At 47.2% G+C, this 26,831-nt stretch overlaps 1 protein-coding gene across 2 annotated transcripts in view; it reads right to left on the reverse strand.

Annotated features, from left to right (window-relative positions):
• LOC122924871 (NACHT, LRR and PYD domains-containing protein 12-like) overlaps positions 1-26,831 on the reverse strand; it is a 166,851-nt gene that overhangs the window by 94,238 nt on the left and 45,782 nt on the right. For both annotated transcript variants that reach the window (XM_044276392.1, XM_044276391.1), the window contains exons 3-5: positions 20,594-20,757; positions 16,139-16,310; positions 15,196-15,261 (exon numbers count right to left, since the gene is read on the reverse strand). In XM_044276392.1, coding sequence (XP_044132327.1) covers positions 15,196-15,261; positions 16,139-16,310; positions 20,594-20,757 — 402 coding nt within the window. The remainder of the gene's footprint in view (positions 1-15,195; positions 15,262-16,138; positions 16,311-20,593; positions 20,758-26,831) is intronic.

Here is a 26,831-nt window from a genome sequence, read left to right on the forward strand (position 1 = left end):
TTATATTATCATTTACCATGTTGTGTAACGCTGCCACCCTGTGGTTATTCTTATAATTCATTTATGTGTGTTATGTAAATTCCCATTACAATGCTCTCCTCCCTCTTTTGTGACATCACATCCTCTGAAAGGTCCTTCATACTTCCTCTTTGTCGCAGACCTTCATGATGGTGAGAGCTATTCTTTTTGACCTCTAATATCCTCTAGCATAACCTCATTTCCCTGCATTTGTTTTCAAGACAAATCAATAAATGATCAAAGCTTCACCATTGTATTCTCCTCACTGGACCATCACATGCAACTGGTGTCTATATCTGGAGATATTAGTGAGTTCAGCTATTTACCATTGCTTGTACAGGGGCTATCACTCACAACCAATCAGGGGATAATCTCTAACGTACATCTGTGGCAGAATAGTCAAAAAGAAGCTTAAATCTACAGTCTTGCATGTCTACACACAGTCTGCCTGCGAGCTTAGAGCTGTCCGCCATCTTATACGCACGTGGCTTCATAAGCACAGTGCACAAGCTGGAATACCCTCTTAAAGAGACAGTACCGCTTAAATAGGAATAACATGTCCACAAGAAGCTTAGTGGATCTCTCAGTAACTGAACATACAGAAAGTCACCCTGCTCCCAAAAACTTAGATATGCAGGAAGCAGAGTCCATGTTAACTGAAGAACAAGCAGTACGATCTAAATGTGTTATCAAGCCAACACAAAAGATCAGAGAGAACTTTGAGGCGACCAAAGAAGAGTTCAGTGACAATTTAAACGATTTATGGCAGAGAACTGAACACTATATAGCAGCTCTTTTACGATATAACAACGACCCAACAAAGTTAACCACAACGTTGAATCGCTTGACTAACTCCTATGTCCACTATCAGCGACTCTCTGCTAAGTACATCACTTTCCTGAGCGACTCTGATTTTGACGAAGCCTCTGACGAGCTGAGTGAGAGAAAGAATCTCCTTGAAGAGAAGGATGCCATAGTACAAGATGCTAAGAGCAAGGCAGAACTCCGCATCGCACACTTACAGGAGGCGAGATCCCATCGATCAACTTCAAGTAAACATACAAAATATACCCTTTCATCTTCCAAAACCTCTCGTTCCGGAAGGTCAGCATTGCATGACAAGCTTATAGAAGTCCGGGCAGAAGCAGAGGAAGCTAGCGTAAGAAGTTCCTTTGCTAAGAAGGAGGCGGAGATTACGAAGAAGAAAGCAGAAATGGAGGCTAAGAAAGCAGAAATGGAGGCTAAAATGGAGGCTAAGAAAGCAGAAATGGAGGCTGAGACAGAAGCCCAGCTAAAGATCCTCCAGACAGAAAGGGAAGAAGCAGCTACCTTAGCTAAACTAAAGGTCCTCGAGCAAGCATTAGGCCAAGGTACCGACCCAGACTGTTTCGTCCCAGGAGAAGAGGAAGACCCAGCCGACCGCACTGCCAGGTATGTGCTAAGGCAACCATCGCCTACTCCTCCTGCTAAATCGCATGCACCAACGCCACTTCTAACTCACCAACTGGGCGAACCCCCAGAGTACCAGAAATCATCACAGCCCAGTAATAAGGTAATATCTAGCACCAAGCAGGCTGATCATCCAGAGACTAAACTGCAGCTTAATCCTTATGCCACATCATTCCATCCTGATCAATCTCAACCTTATCTGCCAGAGCCCCCACATGCTCTAGAGACACCACAACACAATACAGCAATATGGAGTGGGAGATCAGACATGTCAGACTTTGCCAGATACATGATGCGCAGGGAGCTGATTAACGTTAGTCTCTCAAGGTTTGATGACCGTGCAGAAAACTACAGGGCCTGGAAATCGACCCTTAAAGCAGTAATCGGTGACATAAACCTCACTGCCATGGAGCAACTTGACTTGCTCATCAAATGGTTATGCCCAGAATCTGCAGAACGTATAAAGACATTAAGAGCAAGGTCTCGCTGCAGCATGGGAGAGACTTGAACAGACCTATGGCAGTCCAGAAGCTATAGAAAGTGCCCTATTCAGGAGACTTCAAGCCTTCCCAAGGTTAACTGGCAAAGACAATCGCAAACTCCAGGATCTAAGCGACCTACTAAAAGAACTTGAATTGGCAAAAATGGACCCACGTCTGCCAGGACTGAGTTACCTTGATACCGCCCATGGCGTCAATCCAATAGTGTCAAAACTACCACATGGCATGCAAGAGAAATGGGCAGACCAGGGCTCCAGATACAAGAGAGAACACAATGTGTCTTTTCCCTCTTTCTCTTATTTTACCAGATTCATCAGTGACCAAGCTCGAAAGAAGAATGACCCCAGCTTTGACTTCACTGAATCCACTCTACCTGCTTCATCCTCATGTTCAAGGTATGACAACACCACAAATAAACGTAGAGACTTAAGGGGGACAGTATCCGTTAGGAAAACCAATGTTCCACTCATTTCAACCTGCACTACTAGGAAGGAATACCCTGTCCTCAAAGAAAAGGACCCTAACCGCATGTGCCCCATCCATAAAAGACCTCATCCTTTAAAGGAGTGTCGTGGGCTCAGGGCAAAGACCTTGCAAGAACGCAGAGAGATACTCAAAGAGCTTGGAGTGTGTTACAAGTGTTGTGCCTTATCTAATCATATGGCGAAAGACTGTAAGGTTATTATCAAGTGTGCAGAATGCAGCAGTGACAAGCACGTTACAGCAATGCATCCTACCTTGCCTTCAGACAACGCACCATCTCAAGCTGCGACCAATGCCGTCGCACTTCATGGCGGGGAGCCACCGGCTCAAGAATTAGCTACAACTACTATTTCCTCTTCCTGTATGGCGATATGTGGCAAGGAGGCTGATTCTAAGTGCTGTGCAAAGGTGTGTTTGGTCAACGTCTACCCAGAAGGGCAATCTGAAAGAGCCATCAGAATGTACGCAATTATTGATGAACAAAGCAATAGGTCTCTGGCAAAACCTAAATTCTTTGAGATTTTCGGCATAGCAGGAGAAGCAACACCATATACCCTCAACACTTGTTCAGGTCGTGTAGAGACTTATGGCAGAAGAGCCACTGAATACCTTATCTCCTCCATAAAAGGGAACGTTCATATACCCTTGCCAACGTTAATTGAATGCGACCAAATACCAGATGAAAGAGATGAAATTCCTACTCCAGAAGCTGCATATCATCATTCCCACTTGAAACATCTAGCTAGTGAGATCCTCCCTATGGACATGAATGCTGACATCCTACTTCTGCTCGGGAGAGACATTCTGAGGGTCCACAAGGTGCGTCAACAATGCAACGGTCCTGATAATGCTCCATATGCACAGAGACTCGATTTAGGCTGGGTAATCGTGGGCGATGTATGTATAAATAAGAGCCACAAACCATCTCAAGTGAACTCCTTCAAAACCTTTGTGCTCAACAATGGTCGCACATCTCATTTTAAGCCATGTGTTCATCATTATGAGGTGAAGGAAAGGCTTTCTAACCTCTTAAAGACACCAGACATCATTCCTACCAGTTATGACAACTTAGGAAAAACTGTGTTTTGTACAACACCAGACGACGACAAACTGGCCTTGTCCATGGATGACAAAGAGTTTATTAAAATAATGGACGATGAATTCTTCAAAGATGCATCTAACCACTGGGTTGCACCTTTACCTTTCCGTGCTGTAAGAGCCAGACTTCCTGACAACCGGGAACAAGCACTCTCCAGATTCATCTCCTTGCAACGTACGTTAAAAAGCAAACCAGAAATGAAAAGTCATTTTGTGGCCTTCATGGAAAAAATATTTCGCAATGATCATGCAGAACTGGCTCCACCCTTACAAGAGCATGAAGAATGCTGGTACCTTCCATCCTTTGGGGTATATCACCCACGGAAGCCAAACCAAATAAGAGTGGTATTCGATTCAAGTGCCAAACATAATGGTGTATCTCTGAACGACGTCCTTCTCACCAGTCCGAACCTGACCAATAATCTGGTGGGAGTGCTCATGAGATTCAGAAAGGAGCCAGTAGCCATTACTGCTGACATTGAACAAATGTTCCATTGCTTTATCGTGCGGCAAGATCATAGAAACTACCTCAGGTTTCTTTGGCATAGAGACAATGACACCAGCAAAGAAATGGTTGAATGCCGCATGAAGGTGCACGTGTTTGGTAACAGTCCTTCACCTGCGGTTGCTACATATGGCCTACGGAGGGCTGCCTTAGATGGTGAGTCAGAATTTGGGGAACATGCCAGAAACTTTGTCGTAAGAGACTTCTATGTGGACGACGCACTCAAATCCTTCCCTACAGCGGAGGAGGCCATAGATCTGCTCAAAAGGACACAAGGTATGCTTTCAAAGTCTCGTCTAAGGTTACATAAGATAGCCTCTAACTGCGCTGCCGTAATGAAAGCCTTCCAGCCCAGCGATCATGCCACAGAATTCAGAGATTTGAATCTAGGGATAGACAATCCACCAGTACAGAGAAGTCTGGGCCTGAGGTGGGACTTAGCAAATGACTCCCTTGGATTTCAAGTTAACTGTGCAGATAAACCATTTACTAAACGGGGAGTTCTCTCAGTGGCGAACAGCCTATATGATCCCCTGGGATTTGTGGCACCTTTGACTGTACAAGGCAAATTCCTGTTAAGACAGTTCTCAGAGTCTGTATCTGACTGGGATGCTCCACTGCCCTCTGACAAACAACAAAAGTGGGAGTTGTGGAAGGAATGCTTGCATGCATTAGACAGTATTCATATACCAAGGTGTTACACTCCAACATCCCTTACAGCCACTCGGAGGAGAGAAATCCACATTTTCTCAGATGCGTCTACTGAAGCCATCGCAGCTGTTGCTTATTTAAAGGTAATAGACTATTCCAATCAAGCACATGTTGGATTTCTGTTTGGAAAGGCAAAATTAGCTCCAAAACCTGAGCACACCATTCCTAGACTCGAACTTTGTGGGACTGTGCTAGCCGTAGAGATTGCGGACTTTATACAACGTGGGCTGGATATTCAGGTGGATGACATTCAATTTTACACAGACAGTAAGGTTGTCCTGGGTTACATCTACAACCAGTCAAAACGCTTCTACGTTTATGTCAGTAACCGCATCGAAAGGGTTAGAAGATCCTCTAAACCTGAACAGTGGCACTATGTTCCATCTCATCTCAATCCTGCAGATTGCGCCACCAGACCGGCATCTGGAAGAGTCTCTGCAACTTCTTCTTGGTTGACAGGTCCAGAGTTTCTGCTGAACCAGAATGAAGAAACTTCTATCCAAGACGTCCTCAGTCTCCAGGACCCTCATGAAGATCCAGAGATTCGGCCTGAAGTTAGTACCTTCGTCACCAAGTCTGAAAGGAGCGCTGGCTTGGGCTGTCATCGCTTTGAACGCTTCTCTAGATGGTCAAGACTCATTCACATCATTGCAAGGTTAGTCCACATTGTTCATTGTTTTCATGCTGAGAAGCATAACACTGACTGTCGCAGTTGGCACCTGTGCCATAAACCTCTAACGGCAGAAGACATTATTCTAAGTGAATTGCTTGTGATACGTAACGTACAGCAGAGTGCCTTTAAAATGGAACTGAAATGTATACATGACAAGCAAGATATACCAAAAGGCAGCCCCATTGTCAACTTGAAACCAGTAATTGATGATCGTGGCATGCTGAGAGTTGGTGGTCGCCTAAACAAGGCTAAGCTAGAGATTGCAGAAATGAATCCCCTTATTATTCCTGCCAAACACCACGTTACTACACTGTTGATACGGCATTATCATGAAAGAGTCCAGCATCAAGGCCGACATTTTACTGAGGGCGCTTTAAGAGCCGCAGGTCTTTGGATAGTGGGAGCAAAAAGACAGGTTGCTCATATTATTCACCATTGCATTAACTGTCGCAAGGCAAGAGGAAAATTACAACATCAACAAATGTCTGATTTGCCAGTTGATAGGACAAGCACCGAACCACCGTTCACTTATGTTGGTCTGGACGTCTTTGGGCCATGGACAGTCACTGCACGTAAGACCAGAGGTGGTCATGCAGAAAGCAAACGATGGGCAGTGTTGTTTACATGCTTAAGTGTACGTGCTATACACATTGAAGCAATAGAATCCATGGACGCTTCTAGCTTCATCAATGCTTTAAGACGATTCCTCGCCATCAGAGGACCAGTAAAGCAAATAAGATCTGACTGTGGAACCAACTTCATAGGAGCCTGTCGAGAGTTGCAAATTGACTCTAAACCAGTTCAAGACTACTTAGCCAATAATGGTTGTACATGGATCTTTAACCCCCCGCATGCCTCTCATATGGGCGGTTCATGGGAAAGAATGATAGGCATCACCCGCAAAATATTGGACTGTATGCTTATGAACTCAAACTTCTCAAGGCTCACCCATGAGACTTTGACTACTTTCCTGGCTGAGGTATCTGCTATTGTCAACTCAAGACCTCTTGTACCTGTATCTATGGATCCAGAATCCCCTGCCATTCTTACTCCAGCAACTCTTCTCACTCAGAAGTTTGGATCTGTTCCTAATCCACCTGAAGAGTCTTCTTCTAGTAACATATATCTGAAACAGTGGAAGCACGTTCAACATCTGGCCGACTGTTTCTGGAGCAGGTGGAAAAAGGAGTATTTAACGCTTCTGCAAGCACGTAGAAAGTGGCAACAGGTCAAGCCAAACTTACAGATAGGAGATCTTGTACTCATGAAAGACCAAAAGGTGGAAAGAAACTCCTGGCCCATGGGACTCATCTCAAAGGTTTTCATCAGTGAAGATGGCAAAGTTCGCAAGGTGGAAGTGACCATTGCAAAGCAAGGCCATCCCAAAACCTTTATCAGGCCTGCATCTGAGATTGTTCTCCTCTTACCCGTGGAGGAATGATTCTTTACTTGAGGAACTTTATTCCTGGCAACCAGAATACTCAAGGCGTTGGACTGTTCCAGTTCACCATTTCCAGTATGTTCTTTTTGTTTGTTTTTTGTCTTTCAGGTTCCAACATTTCATGGACATTTCTGTAGTTGCATATATAGTGAAATCCAAGGATTTCAGACGGGGAGTGTGCTGTTCCAGCCTTTATTCTTGTATTCTACAATTTGTGTTTGCATTATATTATCATTTACCATGTTGTGTAACGCTGCCACCCTGTGGTTATTCTTATAATTCATTTATGTGTGTTATGTAAATTCCCATTACAATGCTCTCCTCCCTCTTTTGTGACATCACATCCTCTGAAAGGTCCTTCATACTTCCTCTTTGTCGCAGACCTTCATGATGGTGAGAGCTATTCTTTTTGACCTCTAATATCCTCTAGCATAACCTCATTTCCCTGCATTTGTTTTCAAGACAAATCAATAAATGATCAAAGCTTCACCATTGTATTCTCCTCACTGGACCATCACATGCAACTGGTGTCTATATCTGGAGATATTAGTGAGTTCAGCTATCTACCATTGCTTGTACAGGGGCTATCACTCACAACCAATCAGGGGATAATCTCTAACGTACATCTGTGGCAGAATAGACAGCCTTCCTTCTATGAGGAGAAGGTCCTATCAGTGACTGACAGCCTTCCCTCTATGAGGAGGAGGTCCTATGACAGCCTTCCCTCTATGAGGATGAGGTCCTATCAGTGACTGACAGCCTTCCCTCTATGAGGAAGAGGTCCTATCAGTGACTGACAGCCTTCCTTCTATGAGGAGGAGATCCTATCAGTGACTGACAGCCTTCCCTCTATGAGGAGGAGGTCCTATTAGTGACTGACAGCCTTCCCTCTATGAGGAGGAGATCCTATCAGTGACTGACAGCCTTACCTCTATGAGGAGATCCTATCAGAGACTGACAGCCTTACCTCTATGAGGAGGAGGTCCTATCAGTGACTGACAGCCTTCCCACTATGATGAGGAGGTCCCATCAGGGACTGACAGCCTTCCCTCTATGAGGAGGAGATCCTATCAGTGACTGACTGCCTTCCCTCTATGAGGAGGAGGTCCTATCAGGGACTGACAGCCTTCCCACTATGATGAGGAGGTCCTATCAGTTACTGACAGCCTTCCCTCTATGAGGAGAAGATCCTATCAGGGACTGACAGCATTCTCTCTATGAGGAGGAGGTCCTATCAGTGACTGACAGCCTTCTCTCTATGAGGAGGAGGTTATACAAGTTATACTGAATCGTCACAGAAAACGATATATGAATCTGCTCAGCTCCTCCTGCTCTATAACAACCTGCTGCAGTCCAAACACCATGTTCTACACTCACGTAAAGAATTATTAGGAACACCATACTAATACGGTGTTGGACCCCCTTTTGCCTTCAGAACTGCCTTAATTCTACGTGGCATTGATTCAACAAGGTGCTGATAGCATTCTTTAGAAATGTTGGCCCATATTGATAGGATAGCATCTTGCAGTTGATGGAGATTTGAGGGATGCACATCCAGGGCACGAAGCTCCCGTTCCACCACATCCCAAAGATGCTCTATTGGGTTGAGATCTGGTGACTGTGGGGCTATTTTAGTACAGTGAACTCATTGTCATGTTCAAGAAACTAATTTGAAATGATTCGAGCTTTGTGACATGGTGCATTTTCCTGCTGGAAGTAGCCATCAGAGGATGGGTACATGGTGGTCATGAAGGGATGGACATGGTCAGAAACAATGCTCAGGTAGCCCATGGCATTTAAAAGATGGCCAATTGGCACTAAGGGGCCTAAAGTGTGCCCAGAAAACATCCCCCACACCATTACAACACCACCACCAGCCTGCACAGTGGTAACAAGGCATGATGGATACATGTTCTCATTCTGTTTACGCCAAATTCGGACTCTACTATTTGAATGTCTCAACAGAAATTGAGACTCATCAGACCAGGCAACATTTTTCCAGTCTTCAGCAGTCCAATTTTGGTGAGCTCGTGCAAATTGTAGCCTCTTTTCTCGTGCATGGCATTGGGGGACACAGCACCATGGGTATATGTCCAACTACCACTAGGAGGCACTAGACACAAAAAGTGTTGGCTCCTCCCAGGTGGGCTATACCCTCTCCACAGGCACGAGGCTATTCAGTTTTAGTCTAGTGTCCGTAGGAGGCAGACCTGTCCTGCTTTTTTGCAGGTTCTGCTGTTTATTTTTATTCTTTTTCTTTTTTTCTCTCTTCCGCAGGTCGGTTTTTTCCACCGTTATACCTGCTGCAGGCTGGGGCTCCATCGTGTTCCACTTTAGTTGCCCCCCCTGCGGGCGCGTACTTCGGTACCATCGCCGGTCACCCAGTCCCCACGGACTGCATCCGCAGTGGCTTGCCGGCATTCCCACGGTTCCCGTGTTGAGTCTGCCGAAGGGGTGACCGTGCTGCGCCCGAAGACATCGGATGGTGAGTATATCGGATGGTGAGTATACTCCCCTGTCCCTGCCCTAGGGTTAGGTTCCCTTCTGTGGCCAGGGGGATGGGATCCACCTTAGCTGGGGGTCCTGGGGAGCCTCTTCTTCCCTCCTAGCCAACCCCCCCCCCCCCCCTCCTGGGGGGGTTTATATTCATGGTTTTTCCTCCCTTCTTTTCCCCCTCGGTTGGTCTTTTCTCTCCTCCCTGGCCACACAGTCTCTCCCTGGCTTCCCCGCTACTTTAGTCCCCGGCTTCTGCCGGGACTAGGCCTCATCTTCTATGGCCTGTCCCCGGCTCCCAGGTGCTCCGTTTGCCCTGATCTGCCTATCCCCAGGTGTCGCTTCTCCCCCCCTACCCTACTCACCTATTTTTATGGTCCGGTGGGCCCTCTGTCGGCCGCGGTTCACCCCGCCCCCCTTGCTCCATTCCCGGCCGCCTCATAAATCGAGGCCCCGGCTTTTGGGCCTGCTAGGCCGCAATCTTCCCGGCCCCTCCCCCTTGCTTCCCGGGCTTTTCTGAGCCCCGCCCGGCCCTCGGGAGGAGCTATCTCCTCTCCCTTTCCTGGGCTAACGTGTTTTTTCTGTTGGAGGGGGTGGTTAACCCCTCGATTGCTTCATGTCCCCTGCAGCCCTACTGACCACCTCTTTTTAGGGAACCAGCTGCTGCTGCACCTCTTTGGGGGAACACTGCGTCCGGGTCAGGATAGACAGCCTCTGCTGGCTGCTTTTTGAGCATCTCTTCTCCCAACAGCTCCTCGGTCGCCACGTGTTTTCACGTGCGTCCGCTGTCTACAATGGCTGCCATGTGGTCAGCCTGTCCCTGCTGGTGTGCAGTACCTCTTCCCAGATCCCATTGTTTTCCCTGAACAATCTTTTTGTGTAGGTTCCCCATGAATGGGTCCCTCCGTGTCAATGCCATGGGAACCTTGGCCGACTCTCCCTAGCAGTGTCGCTGGCACGCTACCAACCCAAATTGCGGCCACCTCTGCCCTCCAGGGTCCTCCCTGCAGATGGGGCATGCTCAGTTAGGGGTACCTGCACCCGGGTTCGGCGAGGGGTAGCTCACAGTACACCCTCGGGTGGTCTCAACGGGGTCCCACCCCTCCTCGGCATCCTCGGATCCCCCCCAGGACAGGCCTGAGGCTGGTGATGAATCCTTCCTGTCACCCCATCCGTTGCCTCTGGGGACACCTCTGCACCGATTCCCTCGGAACAGAGCATCAGGCGGTCTTCCTCCATGTAGAAGCCCTCTGGGAGGTCAAGACTACGTGCACAGAGGAACCTCTCCTACCTACACAGGGTTGGTATCACCTCTAGTGGATTTTCGGATGGTGCTTCCCTGACCGCACAGGTATTCAACCGCACAGGTAAGGCAGCCGTCCCCGTGTTTAGCATACTGAGTCACCTACCCGGTGTCTGATACGTACGCCTTCTCCTTAACAGGGGGGTTCCTGCACCACTGCCATAAGCTGTCCCTGACAAGCCTTCCTGGTTCCCCTATACCAGGGGTTATCCTCTACACATTTGAGAGTGTTTCCGTGGGGTCCCCATCCTGGGGTTGGTGTTCGCCACTCTACCTCATTACAGGGAGTTCCTGTTCTGGGCAAGCGGTTAGCTCGGCTATCGCCTCCTGTAGGTTGGTGAGTTCAGAGCAATTGTACAGCCGCCTTGCCCCTTTGCTTAGGTAGTGTACCTACAGAAGCCATTACTCCTGGCTGGCTCTATGGTGTTCCATACAGCACTATTTCTCCCTTCCGGGTGAGATATACAGGCCGCTTCAATTGCCGTTGCAATTGCACCTGTCTGTTCCCAGCCACTTTGCTCCTGTCATAGGTGGAGTACCTACACCATCTCCTGATGCTGTAGCAGATTCCCCTGGCTGGCGCTATGGTGTTCCATGCGGCACTATTTCTCCCTTCCTGGCGAGAGATACAGGCTGCCTTTAATTGCCGCTGCAATTGCGCCTGTCTGTTCCCAGCCAATTTGCTCCCTTCACAGGTAGAGTACCTACGCCATCTCCGGTGCTGTAGCCGATACCCCTGGCGGGCTCTGTTGTGTTCCATGCGGCAACATTTCTCCCTACGGGCGGAATGTAGAGGCCACTTTCAATTGCCTTAGAATTGCCCCTGTCCGGTTCAGTTACCTGTCTGTTCCCTGCCGCCTTGATCCCTTAACAGGTGGAGTACCTGAGCCATCTCCGGATGCGGTAGCCGTTCCTCCTGTCCGGCTTTATGGTGTTCCATGTGGCATTTTCTTTCCTTACAGGACGAGATATTGAGGCCTCCTCCAATTGCCGTGGCCATTGCACCTACCTCATCATAGTGTGCACCAAACGGCCATCTTACTCCCTTCATGGGTTGAGTCCCTGAACCGTCTCCGATGCTGCAGCCGTTCAACCTGTCTGGCTTCTAGGGTGTACTATGCGGCCCTGTTTCTGTTGCCATTGCACCTACCTGATTGTGGTGTGCACCTGTCTTGTTCTTTGTGGTACCGTGCGGCCCTACTGGGTTCCATTCTTAACGCGGTTGCTGTTGCACCTCTCTGGGTCTAGGGTGCACCATGCGGCCACATTGCTTCGATCTTAAATGTAGTTCCTCTAACACAGCCATATTTCTACTTTACAGGTTGTGTACCTGTACCCTCCGAATGCTGTCTCATTCCCAGATGCTGTGGCTATGTTTCCACTCTCCTTAGTTGGCAACATGCAGCCACTTTACCCATATTTTAGGCGTGTGTTTGTAGTACCCCAAGCGCTGGGCCCTGTGGTGCGGTCTGTAGCTCAGACAGTTTCTGTATTACTGGGTGTTTTCTGCCCACGAGTTCTAATCTGTGCTGCGGTTGTTGGTTCCATCCATTTGGTTCTTCCATACATCTGCCACTCCTTTTACTGTCGCGCTCATTGGTCTCCTTGTACCTCTCAAGGCACTGTCTGCACCAGGCCCCCTTCGTTCAGCATGTGCATGGTTACCATGTCTGGCAGGATGGCCACAGGCCCAGCCCAACCCCCACCTTGTCGGTCTACTGCTACTTCTGGTAGCTCCAGTATATGACCGATCTGTCTGATCCGGCGGGTGGTCCTCATTCAACCACGCTCCCTACTCCGTGGCCAGGTGGTTGTTGGCCTTTGTGCTGTAGTTGCTCTTGCCTTCTCTTTACGGTACTACGGTATGCTGTGCTCCGCGTTACCCCATGTTATAGGGGAGTACTCGCGTTGTTTCCTAATTGCTGAGCGGCCCATTCCTGGTGAAGTACAAGGATCTCCTCTGGATCTTCTACCTTGTTTGGACACGTAGCTGGTGGCATCGGCCGCGGTTGCGGTTTTCTGTCATCGCTGGATGTCCGCCACACGGAATCCTTCTGGGTCCACGGCTTTTATCATTGCTGGACGTCCTCCCTGACGGGTCAAGGACAGGGCCTCCTGAGCGCCACACACACCTGTCTGAATTTTCAGCTGATTGCTCTGGTATCGGACAGGGCCCCGTAGTTCCTTCTGGGTCCAGGTGTTTTCGGTGTTCCCTTGTATTTTCTGCTTAGTTGTGCTACATGGCGAAGGGGCAGTCCTCTTGGACCTTGCCGTCGTCTGCACCTGTCTGGTACTTTCTCCCCCCTGGAAGTTTTCTGTATGCCGGTCGCAGCTGGTTTCTACATTTCTATGTAGGCTACCCCGGTTTTTTCATGGTGACTTCTGCATTCCTTATGCATATGGATGTCTGTCGTTTTGTGGTACATCCCGAGCTGCTGTACTTGCCCTCTCTGGGACAATGTTTAAGGTTTGCTGGTCAATATTCTTGGTACGGCTAGTTGTCCATGGCCAATGCCCCGTCCCCTATGGTGGTTTCTTTTCGCCTTTCCTGGAGATTCTGGCTTGCGTTGTCTTCTGGTGGTTCAGCTCCTGGTTCCTTGTGAGCCCATACTGGGTACTCCTTTCGGGAGTCCCTGTTCATTTGAGGTCCTCTTTGGATTTGTGTCTCTTTTTTTTCCATCCTCCCACGTCAAGTACCTGGTATTGAGTGGTTTAGTGCTGCGGTTTGCAGTTCCACCGTATGGTCTCCTTCGGGAGGGACCTCCTCCTGTTGTAGGACCTTTCCTCTTTAGGTTTTTTGGAGTGCTCTCCTTCTACTCCCATGTCTCTCAGTCCAGTGTGTCCTGCCGAGGTTGCCTGGCCTGTATCTGGCTTCTTTTTTCCATGATACTTCACATGCCCAGAGTTTCCTCTGGTCTTACGCTTCACGGTGATATCTTGTTTTCGGAGGCTTGTGCCTCGTCTCCTGTTTTTGGGGACGCAGGAGCTATCGTTCTTTTCCTGGTTTTTTACCTACAACCCCCTCCTTCTCCAGGGTTGGCGGTTTCCTCTAGCAGCCTTGGGTTTCACCTTTACATGGGGCGCTTAGCTTCTTTCCTGGCCTTGCGGTGAGGGGAGTCCCCTCCCTTCACATGTGAGCCTTGCTATGGCTTCCCCCACTCGTTTGGTTTTCAGTGCTTCCCTGTTTCTTTTCTCCCCTGGCCTTTCAGGGGATGGCCACAGGTTTTTTGGGTCTGAGACAATGTAGAGCGTTGGGTAGTTTCACCACGCGGTGCTGTCCTAATTTTTTCTCCAGCCCTTGGCTGCGCTCTGTTTCCTTTTGCCACCTTCTTGCATTTGGGATTTTCTTCCAGTCATTTGTCCTGGGGTGCTGGCAGTCTTCCCTGCTTCTTCTGAGGTTTCTTCCTTGTTATGGAACCTCTTGCCCATCTCGTGTTTTTTCCCGTTGGGTCACATGGTTCTCCTGCACCTGTATGCCCAACCGGTGGCGCGTCTCTTCTTTTCCCTCCCTCAGGGACTGCTTTGGGACGTCCCATGGTGCTGTGTCCCCCAATGCCATGCACGAGAAAATTGGATTTTTTGTACTCACCGTAAAATCCTTTTCTCGTAGTAGGCATTGGGGGACACAGATCCCACCCTATGTTTTTTCTTCCGCTTCTCCGGGCTGGTCTCTTGATCTTTCCCGGTACGGGAGTTGTTGGTTCCTTGCTTTTCTTCTCTCTCCTACTGCTTTTGGTACAAACTGAATAGCCTCGTGCCTGTGGAGAGGGTATAGCCCACCTGGGAGGAGCCAACACTTTTTGTGTCTAGTGCCTCCTAGTGGTAGTTGGACATATACCCATGGTGCTGTGTCCCCCAATGCCTACTACGAGAAAAGGATTTTACGGTGAGTACAAAAAATCCAATTTTTCCTATTTGTAGTGGAGATGAGTGGTACCCGGTGGGGTCTTCTGCTGTTGTAGCCCATCCGCCTCAAGGTTGTGTGTGTTGTGGCTTCACAAATGCTTTGCTGCATACCTCGGTTGTAACGAGTGGTTATTTCAGTAAACGTTGCTCTTCTATCAGCTTGAATCAGTCGGCCCATTCTCCTCTGACCTCTAGCATCCACAAGGCATTTTTGCCCAGAGGACTGCCGCATACTGGATGTTTTTCCCTTTTTTACACCATTCTTTGTAAACCCTAGAAATGGTTGTGCGTGAAAATCCCAGTAACTGAGCAGATTGTGAAATACTCAGACCGGACCGTCTGGCACCAACAACCATGCCACGCTCAAAATTGCTTAAATCGCCTTTCTTTCCCATTCTGACATTCAGTTTGGAGTTCAGGAGATTGTCTTGACCAGGACCACAACCCTACATGCATTGAAGCAACTGCCATGTGATTGGTTGACTAGATAATCGCATTAATGAGAAATAGAACAGGTGTTCCTAATAATTCTTTAGGTGAGTGTATGTGACAGGTGTAATGTAATGTAAACTATGAGCAGTTTTATTATAATAGGTCTATATAAAGCTCACTTACCTTTGACTTGTGGGGACAGTTGGTGTCCATGTTCATCCAGCAGGATTTTCTCCACCAGAATGTCACCTAATAAGAAATGATGCAGACGTCATCAGTGCTGGATGTAGACATATAATGTACAGGAAATATCACATTATACAGGGACCGGACGAGGTCTAATGGTCCTAAATGTACAGCTGTGAACTAGTGTCCATGTCCCCTACACTGGGCTAGTCACTGTGTATGGTCACATTGTGGTGGTCATTGTACGTCCTGGCATTGTGATGGATACTGTATGAAGGGAATCTATGGTCGTTACTATGAGGGTGCTGTAGTATTATTATTATAGCGCCATTCATTCCATGGCGCTGCAGATATGATAAGGGGTATACATACATCATGGAAAACAACTGCAATAACGATGAACAAGACGAGTTACAGACTGGTACAGAAGGAGAGAGGACCCTGCCCGTTGTTAGCCCAGCGGCCTGTGTCGGCGCCGCTGCCCCTATCAGCAGGAATAGGTTCCGGGCTTCCTCTTTTCCCTCCTGCCGCCCAGCTGACAAACACGGGCAGCAACTACCTTAACTATGCCACATGTGATCCATGCCAGTGTTTCCTTGCTGCTTGAAACTTGCACTAGTGCTGAAGTTTGCGTGGGTGTGTCTCTCTTTCCTATGTGGCAACACATACACGCCCTCTGTCTCAGCAGCCAATGGCCGGATTGCAGCATGCATTTAAAGGCACTTTTTTAATATCACCTGTGGCTCGTTTTGGCATCAAATCCTAAGCCAGACCCAAATCAATTCAGGCCACAGGCAAGACCTAAACTTCACACCTCAGACTAGACTCCAAAATTGGTTCAGATCCCTAATAAATCCAGAGGGAGATCTTTATTACTGTGGACAATGTAAGTCATGAAGACCTCTATATCATGGGTGACACGTCTCATACACAATGTTACCTCTATGACGGAGTTCCTCCAGTACAGCGTGCAGGACGGGGGAACGATGATCCTTCCGTAATACATAGAGACTGACCCACAGTCCTATCACAGCTTCTCTTCCTCTGAGAAATATATCCTGTAGTAAAGTCTGCGCCAATCTTCTTCTATCATCTTCTAGACTGCAGTATTTCTAGAACCCAAGAAAGATCAGACATAAGGTGCGTTATACACAGATACATAACACAAAGGGTTAACACACTGCAGATATTACATGTCCGTCCTCTCTATAATGTGTTGTCCAGAGAAAGAGAAATCTATGGAATAGTTGTGGAGAAAATCCTTCCCGAATCCACAAGTAACAGATTATTTACAGGATGTAGTGACCCCTAATGTACGTGTGCGGGGGAGGGGATAAATCCTCCACAATACTGGATTATACATTTCTGGGGGGTTCTCCATCAGATATGAGCTGCTGTCTATTATTACACTGGACGCCTCTTGTAGACAGCAACATGAATGTTGCGCAGGGGATGTGGATCTGCTGTGTCACTTGAACAGATTTGGCTTGGGGTAATTCCTAATTGTGTTATCTAAGCAGCCCCCCTGGTCTTCACCCTTTAAAGAGGACCTTTCACTAGAATAAAAAAATCTAAACTAACTATACAGACATGGAGAGCGGCGCCCAGGGATCTCCCTGCACTTACTGTTATACCTGGGCGCCGCTCCGTTCTTCCGGTATAGGCTCCGGTATCTTCATAGTTAGGCTCCACCCAGTGGAACCTGCTGGCGTCTCCTTCTCCCATGCTGTAGCGCTGGCCAATCGCAGCACTCAGCTCATAGCCTGAGAGAAAAAAAAATAACTCTCAGGCTATGAGCTGAGCGATGCGATTGGCCAGCGCTACACCATGGGAGAAGGAGACGCCAGCAGGTTCCACTGGTATGAAGATTCCGGAGGCTATACCGGGAGAACGGAGCGGCGCCCAGGGATAATAGTAAGTGCAGGGGTATCCCTGGGCGCCACTCTCCATGTCTGTATAGTTGGTTTAGATTTTATATTCTAGTGAAAGGTTCACTTTAACCCCTATACAGGGGAACCACCAGGCTGCTAGCTCCTGGAGTAGTCTCTGTTCAAGTGATTGCTGACACACAGGGGTCAAGAGATGCAGAGGCAGAGCGCTGAGCGATCAGGCAAGACTGTAGTCGGGGAAGTCCAAGGTCAGGGCAGGCAGAGTTCATGTAATCTATTAAACAGTACGAGGTCAGGACAGGCAGATCAGGGTCAGTGTTGATGTCAGGCAGTGAAGGGTCAAATCTGGAAAAACAGGCAGAAGTCAGTGCACAGGTAAATAGACAGAGTATAGCGCGTCTTTGCAGGAATCTAGTCACTAGAAACCATTGTTCAGAGGCGCTCTCCTGTGGGAAGGCTCCTTAAATACCATAGGGAGGTCTGCCATAAGTTGGAGTAGATGATAAGCGTGCATGGTGCAAGTGCCCCTTCAGGTATGGAGAAGCATGGCCATAGAAATTCAGGCTGCAACCTGGATGGAGTAAAGAGAAGAACTACTCCAGAAGTTGGAGTTCTCAGAGTCGGAGGAGAGAAATGTTTGTGAGTCCAGACCTCTGGCATTCAGGAGCTAGAAGGCAGGTGACCACAGTGATAGCCATGCTCACCAGAGGGAGCGGAGCAGTGGCGGGCATCAACCACCGCCATAAAAATGACGTAAACTGAGCCTATGCAGCGTCCCACTACCCTCATGGGTACTGCCAAATTGTTGTACTGTACTTTAAATGCCTTTTATATAGCCTGTTGTTAAGCTGCTATATGTCCTTATGCATCATCCCTGCTAACAGGTGTATTAGCATGCATTTACACTGAGCTCACCACTAGGGGGAGATAACGCCTCCCATATATATAGTTCAGCTCAGGCCTAGCCAGTCAGATCTAGTTCTACTTCCTGTTGAGACTAGAGTGGCAGTTGAACACAGTCTAGCAGTGTATGCAGCCTGTTATCCTAATTTCTCAGCCATATCTCAGCACAGAGCTGAAGCGCTTTAGTCATTCAGAGACTATTACAGAAAAGAGACCCCCAAAGGGTTATTGGACACCTCTTCTGAGTGCCTCAGGACCTTTGGACCGTAAAGGGTATCTTAGCCTTTGGCTATTTCACAAGCCTGAATAAGGAAAAACAGGACCATTCCTGAGCTCTACTAACAGTAAGGCCTCTTTCACACGGGCGTCTTATTTTTGGCCCGGATAAGAGGTGGGTGCGTTGCGGGAAAATGCGCGATTTTTCTACGCCAGTGCAAAACATTGTCATGTGTTTTGCACTCACATGAGAAAAATCGTGCATGTTTGGTACCCAAACCCGAACTTCTTCACAGAAGTTCGGCCTTGGGATCGGTGTTCTGTAAATTTTATTATTTTCCCTTATAACATGGTTATAAGGGAAAATAATAGCATTCTGAATACAGAATGCATAGTAAAAGAGCGCTAGAAGGGTTAAAGGGATTCTGTCACCAGGTTTCACCCCCTCCAGATAAAAATATGGTTATGTTCAGGGAGCTTTAACCATTACTAATGTGGTCTTATAAATGTAATCTGTAGGCTCATTTTGCTAAAAATACGCTATTATTAACCTGTCAGTCATAAAAATAAGGTGCCCAAGGGGATGTAAATGGCTCCAAGCTGCCGCCCTCACCTGCTGCCGTTCGTGCCCAGCGCCACCTCATAATCTTCTGTGACGCCTCCAGCTCTCCCTCTGTAACATGCTGTGAAAGCCTCCTGCTCGCTCTCTCTCCCTCTGTAACATGCTGTGAAAGCCTCCCTCCTCCCTCTGTAACATTGCGATGTTACAGCAGCAGGAGGAGGGGGGAGGGAGGGAGAGCAGGAGGCTTTCACAGCATGTTACAGAGGGAGGAGGGAGGCTTTCACAGCATGTTACAGAAGGAGAGCTGGAGGCGTCACAGAAGATTATGAGGTGGCGCTGGGCACGAACGGCGGCAGCTTGGAGCCATTTACATGCCCTTGGGCACCTTATTTTTATGACTGACAGGTTAGTAATAGCGTATTTTTAGCAAAATGAGCCTACAGATTACATTTATAAGACCACATTAGGAATGGTTAAAGCTCCCTGAACATAACCATATTTTTATCTGGAGGGGGTGAAACCTGGTGACAGAATCCCTTTAAAAAAAAAAAAAAAAATTATTTAACTCACCTTAGTCCACTTGATCGCGAAGCCCGGCATCTCCTTGTGTCTCCTTTGTTGAATAGGACCTGTGGTAAGCATTAAATACAGGTAAAGGACCTGTGATGACATCACTCCGGTCATCACATGGTCTTTTACCATGGTGAATCACCATGGTAAAATATCATGTGACGTACCATGTGATGACCGGAGTGACGTCATCAAAGGTCCTTTACCTGTATTTAATGCTTACCACAGGTCCTATTCAACAAAGGAGACACAAGGAGATGCCGGGCTTCGCGATCAAGTGGACTAAGGTGAGTTACATTTTTATTTTTATTTTTTAACCCTTCTAGCGCTCTTTTACTATGCATTCTGTATTCAGAATGCTATTATTTTCCCTTATAACCATGTTATAAGGGAAAATAATAATGATCGGGTCTTCATCCCGATCGTCTCCTAGCAACCGTGTGTGAAAATCGCACCGCATCCACACTTGCTTGCGGATGCTATGCGATTTTCACGCTTCCCATTCACTTCTATGGGGCCTGCGTCGCGTGAAAATCTGACAATATAGAGCATGCTGCGATTTTCACTCAACGCACAAGTGATGCGTGAAAATCACCGCTCATGTGCACAGCCCCATAGAAATGAATGGGTCCGGATTCAGTGCGGGTGCAATGCGTTCAACTCACGCATCGCATCCGCATGGAATACTCGCCCGTGTGAAAGGGGCCTAAGGCTACCATCTCCTTATCTCATATCTAGAGAGGGACCTACACCTGTCAGCAGAAGACTAGCAGCAGGTTTATCTCTGTACTGTTAGTAGACACTGTTAAATGCATTGGATAAAGTCAAAAGTCATCTTCAGTAAATTTCAACTTTGAGTTTCACACTGCTTGCCTCAGACTCAGTTCCTCTATTAACACTCTAGTAAATGGTTGTACCTCCATACAAAAGGTACTGGCGCCACGATTACAAGGGACATTGCCACTGGCACATTAATACAGACCACCAAGGGCACCTCAAACCCACATCTGGCCAGTGTCCCTTACACCAGAGTGTGCCCCAGAGAATCCTTGTGCCGTTCTCCTTTTCACTTATGCGAGCCTGCCCAGGGACGACATAACCGTGAGTAACCAGAACTGTATTTACCTCGGCCCACCTATTGCTCACACCGTGACCTCACGCATAATACCCCTGCAAGGTCTGGCATACCGCACCTGTTACACGTGATATCACTTGGGGCATTTATATACAACACCGGCGGCTCATGTCCTCTCACCTCAGTATCAGGGAGATTTCGGGAATGTAGCTCACGCAGAAGAGATGAAGGACTCATGTTCTCCACAATGTGGAGAAGATCATCCTGGAAATATTCATACGTCATCCTCAGGAAGTGATCTTCATACTGACGGAGCTGCTGGTAGAACTGCCGGGTCTCATCATCTAGGAAATGGAGGAGACACAAGAATGAAGTCGTCTAGAACATGGAGGAGACTGATGGCAGTTTATGTGGAATATTCCGGTCATGCATCATTTTACAGGTTTCCACTAATGAGAGATCCACAACCCCCTGTAATTCACCAGCACCATCACTGCAGGACACATTCACAGAAGACATCTTTACTAGTAATGATCGAGCATGCTCGGCCAAACACCTGTTCGGCTCGAGCATCTCGATGCTCGGCACATGTTGGTACTCGGCCAAGTACCGCATGTGCTCGAGCGTAATGCTCGAGTCTCCTCCCCACAAGTTTCTTGGCTGCTACGCAGTCAATAAACATGCTGGGAGGTACTGGCATTACAGTGATTGGCTGGCCACAACGTGTCATCGGGTGCTATAAAGCAAGGAAGGGAAAGACAGTGTAGAAAGTGTTATTGGAAGATTTTTATTACAAAAACTTTTCAGAGACCCAAAAGTCCTTCTAAGGACTATTGTGTGTGACAGCAGCAATATATATATATCTTAGCGCATCCTGCGCTAAATAGGATCTAATAGGCCGCTGTGGACAGTAAAATTATCCACGGCACATCTCCTGTGTAAAGTGTGCGCATCCCTAAAATATCTGTAACATCTAGTGTACTTTTTCAGTAGATGGTGTCCGCTGCGGACAGTGACATTAGCTGCGCCACATCTCCTGTGTAAAGTGTGCGCACCCAAAAAATATCTGTGACATCCAGTGTCGAGATGGCTTTGAGGTTCGCCAGGCAGTCGTTTTGTGGCGAACTTTGCTTCGCCGAACATAAGAACATATGGCGATATTCGCATGCGCCATATTTGTTTGCATAGCGCCAAACTTTGACCCATGACACATCCATCAGGTGGGACAGGACAGCCAATTGAGACGTTTCAGCACATGGACACAGTCCCAACCCTATAACAGAACCTGATCTGTCAGCCATTTTACATTATGTGTTTTGCCAGTCTAGTAAGAGGTTGCATTTTGGAGCATGGACAGTTAGGGACACCAAACGCTAGCTAATAGGGCCACAAAAGTCCTTTTACGGACTGGTATAGTGTGCTATTGATAGGTGTGATATAGAGGGGTGTGATATACTTATAATATACTTTCTAACATAGAAATTACATTATACTGTATTTGTATTGTGTAGCAGTTGTGTGCGGTTATGATAGAGGGACAAACGCTATTGGAGTAACTAATTGCAAGGGCTGCGATACACCTTCTTCCTCAAAATCCTGATTGAGGGGTGCTATATACCTTCTTCCACAAAATCCTGATTGAGGGGTGCTATATACCTTCTTCCACAAAATCCTGATTGAGGGGTGCTATATACCCGTTTCTGCCAAATACTGATTGAGGGGTGCTATATACCTGTTTCCGCCAAATACTGTTTGAGGGGTGCCATATACCTTCTTCCACCAAATACTGATTGAGGGCTGCAATACACCTGCTTCCACAAAATACTGATTGAGGGGGGCTATTGCTATATACCTTTTTTCACCAAATACTGTTTGAGGGGTGCAATACACCTACTTCTACAAAATACTGATTAAGGGGTGCCATATTCCTGTTTCCGCCAAATACTGATTGAGGGGTGCTATATACCTGTTTCTGCCAAATACTGATTGAGGGGTGCCATATACCTTCTTCCACTAAATACTGATTGAGGGCTGCGATACACCTGCTTCCACAAAGTACTGATTGAGGGGTGCCATATACCTGTTTCTGCCAAATACTGATTGAGGGGTGCTTTATACCTGTTTCCGCCAAATACTGATTGAGGGGTGCTATATACCTTCTTCTACCAAATACTGATTGAGGGGTGCTATATACCTGTTTCCGCCAAATACTCATTGAGGGGTGCCATATACCCTCTTATACCAAATACTGTTTGAGGGCTGCGATACACCTGCCTCCACAAAATACTGATTGAGGGGGTGCCATATACCTGTTTCCGCCAATTACTAATTGAAGGGTGCTATATACCTGTTTCTGCCAAATACCAATTGAGGGGTGCTATATACCTTTTTCCACCAAATACTGATTGATGGGTGCAATACACCTACTTCCACACAATACTGATTGAGGGGTGCCATATTTCGGTTTTTGCCAAATACTGATTGAGGGGTGCTATATACCTGTTTCTATTCTTCTACAAAATACTGATTGAGGGGTGCTAATGCTATATACCTTTTTCCACCAAATACTGATTGAGGCCTGCAATATACCTTCTTCCACAAATACTGCTCTTCTCTACGGACTTAGGCAGAGGGTCATTTAGAAAATGACAGGCAGAAGAGGAGGCAGACCGTTCCGCAGGGATGGTAGGGGTCGGGCAGGTGCATCAGGCTGGAGCCTAAGTGGGCAGTTGAAGAAGGCGTGTGAGATAAGGGCGCACCAGAGTTGGTTGAGTGGCTCACTCAGCCATCTGCTTCTGCACCCTCCTCATCCTCTGTATCTGCACCCTCCTCACTCTCTGCTGTGTGCACCCCCAAAGACACCACCACCACCACCATAGCCCCTCCACTCGAGTCAGAGGAATTATTTTCCCATCCATTCCCAGACATTACCAATACGCAGCCATTCTTGGCATCGGTTGAGGAAGAGGAGGTAGCAACGGCCGCCACCCAGCGGTCTGACGACAGTACCCAGATCGGCCCAAGGAGGGTAGTCCCCACTGTTGCTGCCTACTCCGAGATCTCTAATGTCAGTGGTGGTGAAGGTGACGATACTGTACTGGCCGACAGTTACATATTTATCCTGTGACCGCCTAATGTACCTCCAGCCACAGAATCCAAAGTTCTTTGCTGTCAGGTGAATGCCTATTGCCTAAGTTTTGGGGCCTGTACTGGCCGACAGTTACATTTTTTATCTCTAGCCACAAAATCACACCCCTGTCTCACTCCTCTGCCTCTCATTATGGTGGCGTATGAACCACATTCACCATAAGGACCTTTCAATGTCACAGGGTCATGTGACTGTGCCCCTCACCCCGTACTGTGCCCCTTTATACCCTGCATTGTGCCCGCTTACCACACCATGTGCAGTGCCCCTAGTCATTCCCTGTACTGTGCCCTCTCATACCCTTTTATCCAGTCACGGTATGGCGGTGTTATCCTGTCACTGTACAGAGGTGTTATCCGGTCAATGTATGACGGTGGTATCCAATAACTGGATGGCCATAACTGTATCCCTTTCCCTGCCCACGCCAGCTTTTTTTAGACCTGGCATGAGCGAGAAAATATGCAGATTGCAGTGCTAAGGACCTTTGCGCCACAATCTGTGTCAGAAATCCTCCTAACATAGACGTATTTCTATATAATAAATAACCACCAAATTGTATTATTATTCGGGGGTAGGGCTAATATATTTATATTATATAGATTCTAGTGTATTATACTGTGCCCTGTATTTCCCAGTAGAAAATTTTCCTTGGCAAACCCAGTCCTCATCCCTGACCACCAGGACCAGGTAGCACTCTGTCAGTACATGGCGGCCTCCCCTCTCAGCCACGCTGCTCCGCTGTGTACTGGGGCTTATTCTGACACTAGGGCTGGGTTCACATCCTATTTTTGCCATCCATTTAATGCATACCAAAAATGTATGCGTTAACAGAGGCCTCAGACTGATGCCGTACAGTGGCGTCCGTTCACCATACAGTTCCATGGTAAAAAAAAAAAATTACGTTAACGTATGAATTTTTTTTAATGGACTCTGCAGGATACAAAAACGTGGAGTGCTGCACATTTGTATACATCAAACCGATAGGAAATAACATTTTTCTAGGCTCCAGCAGGGCACATTTTTAAGAGTTTCCCTTTAAGACGCATAAAAATGGCCCCTGATTAAAATACATTTTTTTTGGTGGGAATTTTTGCCAATGATCTGGTATATCACTGTCCATGTTGCTGGCGGCAAATATGATCTGAAGGTTTTTCAGGTTCGCCTGCCATTAAAGTGAATGGGGCCCGCAGCGAACGCGTGGTTCGCGAACATTTGATCGCAAATGCGCATTCTCGAATCGTCCCGGCCGATGTTTGTCCGTCACCAATCCAGTGTACTTTTTTAATAGACGGTGTCCGCTGCGGACAGTGAGATTAGCTGCACCACATCTCCTGTGTAAAGTGTGCGCATCCCTAAAATATCAGTGACATCCATAGCTGTGTAGGGGCTATTTGACCATGAAGGAGAGTGATAGGGTGCTGCGCCAGATGACCTGGCCTCCACAGTCACCGGACCGGAACCCAATCGAGATGGTTTGGGGTGAGCTGGACCGCAGAGTGAACGCAAAAGGGCCAACAAGTGCTAAGCATCTCTGGGAACTCCTTCAAGACTGTTGGAAGACCATTTCAGGTGACTACCTCTTGAAGCTCATCAAGAGAATGCCAAGAGTGTGCAAAGCAGTAATCAAAGCAAAAGGTGGCTACTTTGAAGAACCTAGAATATGACATATTTTCAGTTGTTTTACACTTTTTTGTTATGTATATAATTCCACATGTGTTAATTCATAGTTTTGATGCCTTCAGTGTGAATCTACAATTTTCATAGTCATGCAAATAAAGAAAACTCTTTGAATGAGAAGGTGTGTCCAAACTTTTGGTCTGTACTGTATATACTTATCCCCCATATATATATCCCACTGTTTTATGTCTATGCATATATATTTATAGATCTGCCCCAAGTATCTATATATATGTATGTATATATATATATATATATATATATATATATATAGATAGAGTCAGGTCCATAAATATTGGGACATCGACACAAGTCTAAAAATTTTGGCTCTATACACCACCACAATGGATTTGAAATGAAACAAACAAGATGTGCTTTACCTGCAGACTGTCAGCTGTAATTTGAGGGTATTTACATCCACATCAGGTGAATGGTGCAGGAATTACAGCAGTTTGCATATGTGCCTCCCACTTGTTAAGAGACCAAAAGTAATGGGACAGAATAATAATTATCAATAAAACTTTCACTTTTTTATACTTGGTTGCAAATCCTCTGCAGTCAATTACAGCATGATGGAACGCATGGACATCACCAGACGCTGGGTCTCATCCCTGGTGATGCTCTGCCCGGCCTCTACTGCCACTGTCTTCAGTTCCTGCTTGTTCTTGGGGCATTTTCCCTTCAGTTTTGTCTTCAGCAAGTGAAATGCATGCTCAGGCTCGGCTTCAGGTCAGGTGATTGACTCGGCCATTGCAGAACATTCCACTTCTTTCCCTGAAACTCTTTGATTGCTTTTGCAGTATGCTTTGGGTCATTGTCCATCTGCACTGTGAAGCGCTGTCCAATGAGTTCTGGAGCATTGGGCTGAATAGGAGCAGATAATATTGCCTGAAACACTTCAGAATTCATCCTGCTGATTTTGTCAGCAGTCACATCATCAATAAATACAAGAGAAGCAGTTCCATTGGCAGCCATACATGCCCACGCCATGACACTACCACCACCATGCCTCACTGATGAGGTGGTATGCTTAGGATCATGAGCAGTTCCTTTCCTTCTCCATACTCTTCCCATCACTCTGGTACAAGTTGATCTTGGTCTCATCTGTCCATAGGATGTTGTTCCAGAACTGTAAAGGCTTTTTTAGATGTCGTTTGGCAAACTCTAATCTGGCCTTCCTGTTTTTGAGGCTCACCAATGGTTTCCATCTTGTGGTGAACCCTCTGTATTCACTCTGGTGAAGTCTTCTCTTGATTGTTGACTTTGACCCACATACACCTACCTCCTGGAGAGTGTTCTTGATTTGGCCAACTGTTGTGAAGGGGGTTTTCTTCACCAGGGAAAGAATTCTTCGATCATCCACCACAGTTGTTTTCCGTGGTCTTCCGGGTCTTTTGGTGTTGCTGAGCTCACCGGTGCGTTCCTTCTTTTTAAGAATGTTCCAAACAGTTGTTTTGGTCACGCCTAATGTTTTTGCTATCTCTCTGATGGGTTTGTTTTGTTTTTTCAGCCTAATGATGGCTTCACTGATGGTGACAGCTCTTTGGATCTCATCTTTAGAGTTGACAGCAACAGATTCCAAATGCAAATAGCACA

This window comes from Bufo gargarizans, chromosome 1 (assembly GCF_014858855.1).
Source record: "Bufo gargarizans isolate SCDJY-AF-19 chromosome 1, ASM1485885v1, whole genome shotgun sequence".
NCBI classification, from domain to species: domain Eukaryota; kingdom Metazoa; phylum Chordata; class Amphibia; order Anura; family Bufonidae; genus Bufo; species Bufo gargarizans.